General features: G+C 56.8%; 1 protein-coding gene across 3 annotated transcripts; it reads right to left on the bottom strand.

Moving 5' to 3' along the window:
- Nucleotides 1–1,349: 1,349 nt before the first annotated feature.
- Nucleotides 1,350–9,374, bottom strand: MYADM (myeloid associated differentiation marker). Of its 3 annotated transcripts, none has more exons than XM_082863548.1 (4): nt 9,111–9,374; nt 8,488–8,767; nt 5,362–5,437; nt 1,350–3,669 (listed from the first exon to the last, which is right to left on the bottom strand). In XM_082863548.1, exon 4 carries the CDS (start codon nt 3,665–3,667, stop codon nt 2,705–2,707), a length of 963 nt encoding a protein of 320 aa, XP_082719674.1. In that variant the 5' UTR covers nt 3,668–3,669; nt 5,362–5,437; nt 8,488–8,767; nt 9,111–9,374; the 3' UTR covers nt 1,350–2,704. The 3 variants fall into 3 exon arrangements, with proteins under 3 accessions (XP_082719674.1, XP_082719675.1, XP_082719673.1); XM_082863549.1 differs by having other exon boundaries at nt 8,488–8,719; XM_082863547.1 differs by having other exon boundaries at nt 8,488–9,374.
- Nucleotides 9,375–10,799: the final 1,425 nt, after the last annotated feature.

Raw genomic sequence — 10,799 nt, 5'->3', positions numbered from 1 at the left:
TGAGGCGGAGCCTGGGGACGGGCCGGCCGCTACATCCTGTGACTTTTGGGGGTCGGGGTCCAGCTTCTGGAAGCCGAAGGGGAGATAAGAGAATCCGAGTACTCTCCTAAACCCCAAAACATGGGGTCCACTGGCTTTCCGGCCACCTCCAGGCGTCCGCCGTACCCCAGGAGAGAGGATAGGGGGCGGGGGTGGCCCCGAAAACTGACCTAGGAATCCCACGGCGCTCTATTCTAGTTCTGCTTGGGTTCTTTACCACATCACCAACATATCACCCCAAGGTTCTACAGCTGTTCTGTCTGGTGCCTTCTAGAAGGGGTTTAAGCGTGGGATGGGGGAGGGGTGGGGGTGCGAGACGGTCTTCGACAAGGTAGGGATTGGTGTAGGTCAGAATTCTGGGATGGACACTGCAGACATCGAAAGGAGGATTTTCCTCACTAAGAAGACGTGCGCCCGCTCTAGTTAGCCTTTCCCCCTCTTCCAGCGGGACCCTTGCAATATATCTTGCCAATTGCTTTTGCGGGTGTAGACGCAGAAAGTGGGTTGCATGATCCTTGATTTTTCCCAGAGTCATGTGTTTATGTAGTTGTGATTGTCTTGGAGAAACCGATAAGATGACCTTCTGTGGGACAGAGATTCATGGCAGGAGTAATTCATGTGATCTTCATCGAAGTGTTTTATTGACCACGTGTGTCAGAGAACTTAGAACTAAGGGTAAAATGGAGCTGAGAGTGGGAATATAGGCAGCGTCAGATCCCAAAGGCCTTGACTGAGGGCCTTTGGTATTACCTATAGGCAATGTGGAGTGGGATACGGAAGGATTTGAGCAGAGGGGGACAGGATCAGATCTGAATGTCGGAAAAGGAAAGCACCCCTCTGGGGCCAGGGTGGGCTGGAGGTAGGATGCTCCAAGGAGGAGGCTGGGACAGTAGCTCAGGTGAAACGAAAGGAACCTGGAGGAGGGGAGAGATATAAATAGGATTTAGGAGGAAGTATACAGTGTTTGATGACTGAGAGGGCAGATGGTAGGAAGTGGTGACGGGGTTCTCGCCGTGAGGAATGGGAACCTGAAAGCATTGATTTTGGAGGCAAGATGCTGCACTCAGAATGGGACACGGCATTTCTGAGGTGCTCGTGGGACTCCAAGGAGGGAGAAGTCTTGTTCATTTCTATCCTAACTAGCTCTCCTCATTTGAGAGAGAGTAATGTGTAAGATCCAGACTCAGTTTTTTTCTGATGGGGCCAAAGCTGTCTTGACCCCAGCCCCGTTCTCCTACCAGACCCAGCAACCTCGGCCTTGCCCTCTCTCTTGGAGCCCTCCCCATGAATAAAGCAAGCACAAGTCATTCTTTTATCTTTATATTGGGGTTTTAAAAAAGAGAATATAATGGATGTGGGAGAAGGGACAAGGCTTCTCTCTATGACTGACAGCAGGGGCTGATGGGAACTAGAAGCTCCAGGGAATTTAAAAAAAATAAAATATATATTTATACATTTATATAGATCATGTTACGCATGTGAGTCCCAGAGCAGCAGGAAGCAGCAGCAGAAAGCAACTAGCACGCACAAACACACGTGTGTGTACACCACACACTCAAGCAATGCACTTCCTTTGACTATGGCACAGTAGCAATTCCCACCCCGCCAAAATTGTTTTCAAAAGAAACTTCTCTTTTAAGAAAAGGGCCACCCAGTGATTGTTGCTCTCGTGACCAGAAAAAAAAAAACAGGCTAACATCACCTTTAAGGCTGGCAGTGGCCATTTTCTTCTCCTCCCTGCAAAGGCAGGAGATGCAGTTTTTGACACTGAGGCTGGAGGGCCACATCACTGGCCCTTACAAATGCTTCAGACAGTTGTCTTCAAGACAATGCAGTTTTTTTGCCAGTGTTTTGATACCCCAGGGAGTAGTTGGGATGGAAGTCATACACCCCTTGCTTCCTTTAAGATGGCCTCTAGGCAGTGGGTTTTTAGTAAGCCTGGCAAAAATTCTGGAGCCGATCTCAGGCGAGGCTGAGCACCAGGCGGGATCTAGGGACCGAGGGTCTATGTTTTAAGCCTCCCGCCCACTAGAAATTATTGACCTCCAGAGTTTTTTTCTTTCTTTTAACTTAAAGGGGAGGTACACTGTACACCCCGCCTCCACTGGGAGAAAGGGGGCCCGATCCCTAGCTACCCACCCCCACCCCCCAGACACACACACATACACACCACCTAAGGCACAGCCAGGGTGGGCAGGCATGCTTTGGCAATGAGGCCCCTCTGGAGGCCCAGGGTATGAACAGCTGCAAAAGGGGTGTGTGATGTGGGGCTCAGCACCTTTGGAGGTGGCAGTGGGCTGTGGGGCAGAGAAGGACGAAGTCTCAGGGCTCCTGATCGATCAGAAGGAAAGTGGGAAGAGCTGGTCAGACAACAGGCAGTTGAGAAAACAAACAGGATGACCAGAAAAAAGCCCCAAAGCAGAACGTGTAGAAAAGAAGAGAGCAGAAAGAGAAGGAAGCCAAACAGGCTGTGGTAACCAAACAGAACAGAAGGGAGACAGAGCAGAAGGAGTGAAAGAAACAGAAAAGAGAGGAGGGTGAGCTGGGAAGGGTATGAGAAACGCAGGAGAGAGGGGAGCCGGGAAGAGGACCTCAGAGGGCCTCAGAACTTGGTAAAGAACCTCCACTGAGAAGAGGGAATCGGTAGCCCCTCCAGGGCAGAGCCTCAGACCCTGACAAAAACCAGGCGGGCCGAGTACACCAGGTCGGCCACGTAAGCCAGCAGGTTGATGGCTGTCAAGATGGCCACAGCCAGTCGGCGGTCCCAGGAGCACACGTAGTAGACGTGTCTGTTGCTGCAGCTCACATCCATGGACCGCCAGGGCTGGCCGTGGTACTTCTCGTTGAACTGGTAGAGCGGCCAGATGATCAGAGCCGTGGCGTAGAAGAGGACGGAGAGCAGGGCCAGCCCGGACAGGAAACTGGGGAAGGGGATGGGCAGCATGTTGGTGCAGTCGCCCAGGTTCAGCAGGATGGCCACGGCCGCCAGGATGAAGCAGATGGAGTACACGGCCACGCACCACTCTAGGGCCGGCTGGTGCTGGTACAGGTAGGGGTTGCTGATGAAGGCGAAGATGACGCAGGCCACGAAGGTCTCCAGCACCTTGAGCAGGCCTGGCACGGTGGCCATGTAGCCAGTGATCTCGCCGGGCCGTGCCCGGGTCCAGGCCACTTCGGTGGCATAAGCCACGCAAGCGATGCAGGAGAAGGTGGTGGCGGCAATGGCGTGGTCCCGGGAGCGGCCATGAGACAAAAACTGGACGTATGTGGTAGGGTAGATGATGGAGGCCGAGAGGCAGAAGAGGGCGGCGTAGCAAGCGTAGGTGATGGGAAAGTTGCGCCAGGACAGGGGGAAGCGGGCCTGGAGCCCGCCTAACTCAACGATGAGGATGATCAGGGTCACGGCGAAGCAGAAGCACCAGGTAAACATGGACCAGTTACCCATGGCGCCCGTCCAAGCGCCCACACTGGCCACCAGCGAGAAGGCCACGCAGGTGGAGATCAGCTGCAGCAGGCGGAGGAGGCCCAGGGGCTGGGTCAGTGCCCGAGGGGACCCCACGGTGGTCGGGAAGCCCGGGCCCGAGGACGACGTGGTCGTGATGGTGGTGCGGGTCACTGTCACCGGCATGGCTGGGTGGAGGGGAAAGAAGGTGTCCTAAGAAGGTTCCAAACTGGAGGATCCAGGCCCCCAGCACTTGCCTCCCTGGAGTGAGGGGGCGTGTGGACAACGTAATCTCGACTCTAGCTGAGGCGTACCCAGGATGTGAGTTTTCATACTGGGCCAGTCCCAGCCCTCCAGGGACGAGGTGGTCGCCCGGTGCTAGCCTCCTCCTCCCTCCAGCCTCATGTCAGAGCTGAGAAGTGTAGTCCCCTATCTCTTTTCTTCCCAGGACCCTCCTTTCCTCTCCCCAAAAGCCAACTCCTGTGAAACCACGTATCTTTCTTCCCACTCCAAACACACAAAGCTGCCCTCCGTCCCTCAGGGACTCAGCAACCCAACCACTCAAGATTCTGCTCTAGGGACTTCCCTGGCAGTCCAGTGGTTAAGACTCAGAGCTCCCAATGCAGGGGGCCCAGGTTTGATCCCTGGTCAGGGAACTAGAGCCCGCGTGACGCAACTAAAAGATCCCGCGTGCCGCAACTAAAACCCAGCACAGCCAAATAAATAAATAAATATTAAAAAAAAAAAAAAAAAAACAGCAGCAGCAGCAGAAGAGGCCCTGTCTTCTGTGACCTCTCAGAAACTCCATCTCTGCACTTCCTCCCTTTGGGTACCCAGGACGCTGCAGCCCAGCCTCTCTTTCACCTAAGGGTCCTAAACATTGCCAGCCTCCAGACATTCAGGAGTCCAGCCTCTACATGGAAACCTTCTCAGGGACCCACATCTGATCAGAGCTTCCGTCCTTCCAGCCTGTCTCCTCTCACTAAGCAGGAGGCTGGCCCCAGCTCCTGGAAGACAAGAGCCCTCTCTCCCTTCTGGAACTGGGTCTTACCAATCTCGGCAGCACCCCTGCCATGGCCAAATGGATTTCGGTCTGGAGTACTTCAACCCAAAGGGAGCCTCTCCCCCTTCCCCAACATGAGGTCCAGCCCCCTAGTTCCCCAACTTCTGGGAAACTCAGCTCCCCAGATTCTCTCAGCTGGCCCAGTGCCACTGAAATCTCTCGTTCTCCCTCACTCAGAAATACAGCTTCAGACCCCAGGGCTCTGGGCCCTCAGCCGTGAGCACACCAGACTCAGGGAAATCAACTTCTTTCTTCTATCCCTTTAGAACCTTTGACTTTGATGTCCTTGTCCTAAACACCCTCAGGAATGAAGGCCTGGCCTCAATTCCTGACCAGGTGTCCAGGTCCTCCCTCAGGCCCTAAAATAGCTAATCTCTTGGTTGCCACCTCTAAAAATCTCAGGAGGCCTCTCTCAGCCCCGAGACAATGCAACACCCTCCTTCCAGTGTCAGGAGGGCAGTGTCACAGCCTTTAGCCCAGCTGTCCCTGTACAATAGCTTCCTGGGGACACAGGAGGCCACAGCTGCTGAACATACTTCTTCCTCATATCCACAGGTGTCTGGGCCCCTCCCTTTGGAACGCAAGGTCCCAGGTCTCAGGATCCAGGAGTCCAAGTTCCCAGCCCCTCCTCCTTAAGACCCAGGAGCACTGCACTCCCCAACTCTTATCTCAGAACCCAATGTTCAGGGCCCTCAGCCCGCTCCTTCCTCTGACAGAGCAGCTCAGGCCTCAGGTCCCTCTCCCTCAGACCCAGGAGTCCAGACATCAGAACCTCTCCCTCCTCAGACCCAAGAGTCAGAGCCCCCAGCCCACTCACCAGCGGTCTTTGCTGAGGACCCCACCAGAGAAAGATCCGGCTCTGGAGGCGGATTAAGTCAGACACCTGGAAAAGGCTAGTCAGAGGACAGGAGGGAGAAACAACGTCAGCGTCCGCTCAGACCCGGCTCCACCCTCCCGGGACCCAGGCGACCAGCCGGCCTACTGCCCGGGGCTCGCCCAGAACGCGCGGTGAGGCTCCGCAGACCCTGGGCGCGCCTCCTAGCCAGGCGGGGATTTGGCCCGGAGCCCCTAAGAGGTCGGGGATGGTGACCTCGGGGAAGCCCCGCCCCGCCCCTTCTTTCCTCCTCTTTCCGCAAACTGCGAGGACGGGAGTGGAGGGAACCTAGCCAAAGTGCACGCCCCGCGGGCCGGCGTGGGCGTGTATGATCGTAAACCTGCCCCCGCCAGGAAAGCCGCGGGGCTGGCGGCCGGAGGGCCCTGGGCGGTGGCTGAGGGGGCGGGCGGCCCGGGCGGCGCCGCGTCTCCGTCCTTATAAGGGATTCAAGTCAGCCCAGCCATTTGGAATGTGGCGGGGGCCGGGAGGCGGTGCTGGGACCCCCGCCCTGCTCGCGGATTCCGGCGGGGGAAGGGGGGCAGAGCCCGGGCGCCGGGTCGCAGGAGGAGAAGCCCGCACGTTCGAATTTCTGGGTCCTTCAAAATGTGAGTTCTGGGTCCCCATAAAGTGGACCGGGAGCCTGGACGCCCCCCCCCCACAAGAGCGTCTCTAAGAGAGGAGTGGCTGTGTACCCGGACCCCTGGGTTCGCCTTGCGGACGCCTCCCGCCCCGCGGCGGGAAACTGTGCACAGTGTTGGAATCCAGTCCAGAGAGAGTGGCCACACCTCCCAGCACCTCCCGTAAGGCTGGTCTCCCAGGTACAGCTGGACCTCCCGGGCCACCTCCCGCTTCCCCCGACCCGTTAGGAGGAAGGTGGGACAGGCCCAGGAGGCAGAGGGCGGGCCACAGTCAGTTAAGTCTCCCCTGGAAGGTAAGTTAGCGCACGGACCACCCGGAGAGGAGGAGTCCGTCTCCACTCTCAGAGCCCCCAGCCGTCGCCTGAGGTCAGAGCTCAGGAAAGAACTGCCAGAGACCCGAGGAGGGAGAGGAAAACACCCTTTGGCTTCGTGGAGAAGCTGAGGATTTCGCTGCCACGCCCAGTCCTCTCCCCACCTCCACGCCAGACACCACACCCCATCACTCCGCAAACTCAGAAGCGCGCCCTGTGCTGTCAGCACCAAGGGGCCCAGCTCCATCTTCACTTTGGGACCACGGGTGCTGAAGCTCCATCTCTGGCCTTTTGAGTCTAAAGTTCGGATTCTGCCCCCTGGATGGGGAGGAGGTCAGTAATTCTGAACCCCAGCCACTCCCTTTCTCAAACCCAGGACTCCCAGTTCCAAGCTTCTCCAGGCCCCCGGCCCCTCCTCCCTCAGACCCAGGGGCCCAGGTCCCCAGCCCCCTCCTCCATCAGACCCAGGGATCCAGGCTCCCGGCCCCTCCTCCCTCAGACCCAAGGGTCCAGGTCCCCAGCCCCTCCTCCCTCAGACCCAGGATCCAGACCCCCGGCCCCTCCCCCCTCAGACCAAGGAGTCCAGACCCCCGGCCCCTCCTCCCTCAGACCCAGGGGTCCAGGCCCCAACCCCCCTCCTTTTTCAGATGTATGACCCGTATGAGTTCATGTCCCCAGCCCTCTCCTCTCCAGAACCCGAGTCCTGACCCAGCCCATCTTTCTAGGGACTGAAGACATTTGGAATCCCTCTGCACCCAAGAATCCTGGACGCTGCTCCCACTCTAGGGGGGTCCTGCAGCCTCACCTTACGGGCCTGTGGCGGCTGCGGCTGGTGCAAAAGCGACAGCTGCAGACTAGGAGGGTCTGCGGTCTGGGTGCGGTTGGAGGGCCGGGGAGTGAGCGCGGGCAGGGCTGGGGGCGGGGCCGGAGCTCTGGGCTGGAGCCGAGTAAGGGACACCCCCTGCCAGGGCTATCCCAGTCCCGCCCCGAGGGCGGGGCCAAGATAAGACCACATCCCCAGAGATAAATACACAGCAGCTCTCCCGCCCCGCCAGCGGTAGGGGTGGAGGGCTGAGGTCACCGTTTCCGTGGTGACAAAACAGGAAGACACAACAGCTGGCGGAGTGGATGCGCCTGGGGGTGCCCTCCTCGACACAGCACTGGAGGTCTCCAGAGCAGGCCCGGGGAAGGCCGTTGCCATGGCAACCCGTCTATTTAGACTTTGTTTAGGACAGAGCCCCCCAGCTCAGGTCCCCACCCCAGTCTCACCTCAATCCGTTCTCCCTCTCCCTTCCTGGCCCTGCTCTTCCAGGATGGACGAAATTTTGGACTTCTAGGTCGCGGTGGGTTGGGGGACTGGGCCTCTCAATTTAATGGGGTCTGTTTGCTAGGGTCTGTGTCTCCTGGGTCCCTGAAATAGGAAAGAGTTGAGGGTGTGCCGATCCCTAGGCTTTAGGGGGTTTCTGGGCTGAGGTCCCCGACTCCTGGGTCCCCAAAAGAACAGTGGTTCGATTCCTGTAAGTAAGGAATTTGAGGGAAGAGCAGAATGGGTCTCCTAATGCCCATTTACACTGGGATTCGCGGTGTAAGGGACTGATGGGCCAGACCCCTAGGTCCCATATGTCCCTGTCGATGGGGGCAGGGGAGGGGGGTTGTTGGTAGCAGGACTTCTGAGATCGAGGCCATAGGAGTTGGGGGCATGGACTCCGAGGCCGCGGGCCCAGAATCTTGGCTCAAAAGAGCAACTGCGGCTCAGGCTCCTGGGTTTTCGGAGCAGATGTGGTTGCTAGCCAGGCCTCTTGGGTCTGTAAGGGAGAGATATTTTTGGCTTGCAATCCTGGCTCCCGAAAAGAGGGAGGGGCTCAGAAGCTTAATGAGGACGAGACTGGGGGCTGGGGGTGCCAGATTCCTGGTTCCTGCAAGAGGGGAGGGCCCAAGGGGCTGGTCTGCCCGGGCCCCAGAGCACGGGGGTCCTTTTTTAGGGGCGGCTCTGGGGCCCTGAGACGGATTGACGAGCCAAGAAGCAAGCGGCAGCTGAAGGTGGGGAGGCACTGCCCGGGGCTGGGGTGGGGCGGGGACCGGGACGCCTGGGTCCCTCCCTGCTGGCCGGGCTCACTCACCGCGCTCTGCAGTCGTCCCCGGCGCGGCCTTGCTCTAGGCTGCCGTTGGGCGGAGCCTCGTGGCGGCCGCGGAGGCTCGGCGACTGTTAACTGCCCGCGTTGCTACTGCTGGGTGTCTTCCAGGCCGACTACTGAGAAGGCTTTGAGGCCGAGTCCCAGGGTGGAAGACTCTCGCGTCGCGAAGGGAGGGGTCCGAAGGGATGCGGGAGCTCTGTGTCCCCGGCTGCGTGCCCTACGGAGGTGGGAGGGGCTGGGGGGGGGCACCTGGACGCTGTGTGCTCTGCAGAAGTTGGGGGGGGTATGGTTGGGGTGGGAGGGGTGTGGAGCCTGTATGCCCACTTTTGTGCCCTGCAAAGGCGGTAGACACAGACCCTCTCTGTCATTATGTGCCCTGCTTAGGGGAGGGGGGTCTCTATGAGCCCCGCATCAGGATGTGGAAGGAGTCAGGACATGGTATTCGTTGGAGGTTCTCCAAGGACGACCCCAGGTTCTATTCACACACCTCCTTGACGCCCCCGGGGGGTCAGGCCCCCCTTCTTGCCCAAATCAATCACTCTCTTTGCTTGACCCTGAAGTGGCACTCCTGAGATACCCCAAATAGTCAAGGGGCTATCACCACTCACAGTTTACTGCAGTTGTGCTCTCCGGTAGAAGTGTTCCCCCTTTAAGGCATTCAAACTTCAAAACAGCAGAGTTCAGGGTAGCAGGAACAGGAAGCAAACATTTAAAGAGTGAGTCATCAGTTGTGACCCCGTAGGGTTCCCAGGTCTTGTGTAATCTGGCCTCGTGTATGTGCCACTGGTTCAGAGTGCTTACCCGTCCTGCAGGAGAGCAACCCAACCCCAAAGATGCTGTCTCCAACCTGGCACTGAAACCCAGTCTCAAACAGGACGTGCCTCTGTTCTCTGAGAGTAGCTGCTTTCGGGCGATCAATACACGGCCCCGCCCCCTAACTTCCTAATAAACTGGGTTCCTTGATCAGAAGCAATATTGTGTGTGTTAACATGACGGTGAATAGGATCACTGAACGTGTACACAGATGCTGCCATTGGCAGGAGCGAGGAAGGCAAGGAAAGCAAATACAGCCCAGAGTTAATTACAACCCAGGCAGGAAAAAGTCATTGTCCGATCCATGATGGAAAGGGTCCAATGTGCTCCTCGGGCGACCAGGTATTTGGCTGGTCTCCCTAGGAAACCGCACCACGCTGGGGGCCCAGCACTGCTTGCAGCAAGGTGGGCCGACATCAGTGACAAAGTTCCATAGCTTTGATGAAGCAAATCCATACATAGCCCACCATGGCTGCTTTGTTCAAAAGCCCATTAAGCAGGTGCTGGGGAGATTGGGGAAGCTGACGGAGAGCCACAGAAGTCATCTGACCTACTTAAGTCTTAATAGCTCTCTCTGTAATGGAGGGTCTTGAGGGAAGAGTTTACCTGGGTACAGATTATCAACTGGTTTTTGCTCCCAACATTTCTGACACCGAATGTGTGTGTGTGTGTTGGGTTTTCTGTTTTGTTTTTGTTTTCACATCAACCACCAATTCTCTAACTCTGGACACGAAATGAGTGTCCAATGATTCAATTCTTTTTTTTTTTTTAATAAATTTATTTATTTATTTTTGGCTGCGTTGGGTGTTCGTTGCTGAGCGGGGGGACTACTCATTGCGGTGGCTTCTCATTGCGGAGCACAGGCTCTAGGCGCGTGCGCTGGGTAGGTGTGGCACACGGGCTTAGTTGCTCTGCGGCATGTGGGATCTTCCCAGACCAGGGCTCGAACCCGTGTCCCCTGCATTGGCAGGCGGATTCTTAACCACTGTGCCACCAGGGAAGTCCTCAGTTCAATTCTGAATCTGGGTATACTAACCACTTGGAGTTATCATCAGACCCCACAGGTTAAGGGCTCAGTCCCACAAGGCCACCCCCACTTCAAACTCCAGCCACAAGTCCCAGGCCTCCCATACTTCTGAGGACAGTGGGAATATCCCCTCCAAATAAAGGAGTTATTACATGTTGAACCCTTTGCCACTACCAAATGAGATAAAATCTCCATTACAGCAGATATTCCTTAGCCTGTTTTGTTCTCACATAGGAGACATTCATAAATATATTTGTTGATAAATGAATGAAATTTTCATTTTCAACTGGCTAGAAAACTGGGGTTCCCAGGACTCCCTCCCTGGGTTCCATAATTTGCTAGAATGGCTCGCAGAACTCAAGAAGGCCCTTTACTTAGTACTACTGACTTGTTATAAAGGATGCAACTTGGGAACAGCCAAACAGAAGAGAGACACAGAGCAAGGTATGGGGGAGGG

Source organism: Leucopleurus acutus (genome assembly GCF_964270905.1).
Source record: "Leucopleurus acutus genome assembly, chromosome: 20".
Taxonomy (NCBI): Eukaryota; Metazoa; Chordata; class Mammalia; order Artiodactyla; family Delphinidae; genus Leucopleurus; species Leucopleurus acutus.
Note: the sequence above shows the minus strand (reverse complement) of the source record. Positions and strands in the feature narration are given on the sequence as shown.

What these genes read in the sequence shown, in the direction of transcription:
- MYADM (XM_082863547.1), bottom strand. Translation starts at nt 3,667, where the DNA reads ATGCCGGTGACAGTGACCCGCACCACCATCACGACCACGTCGTCCTCG.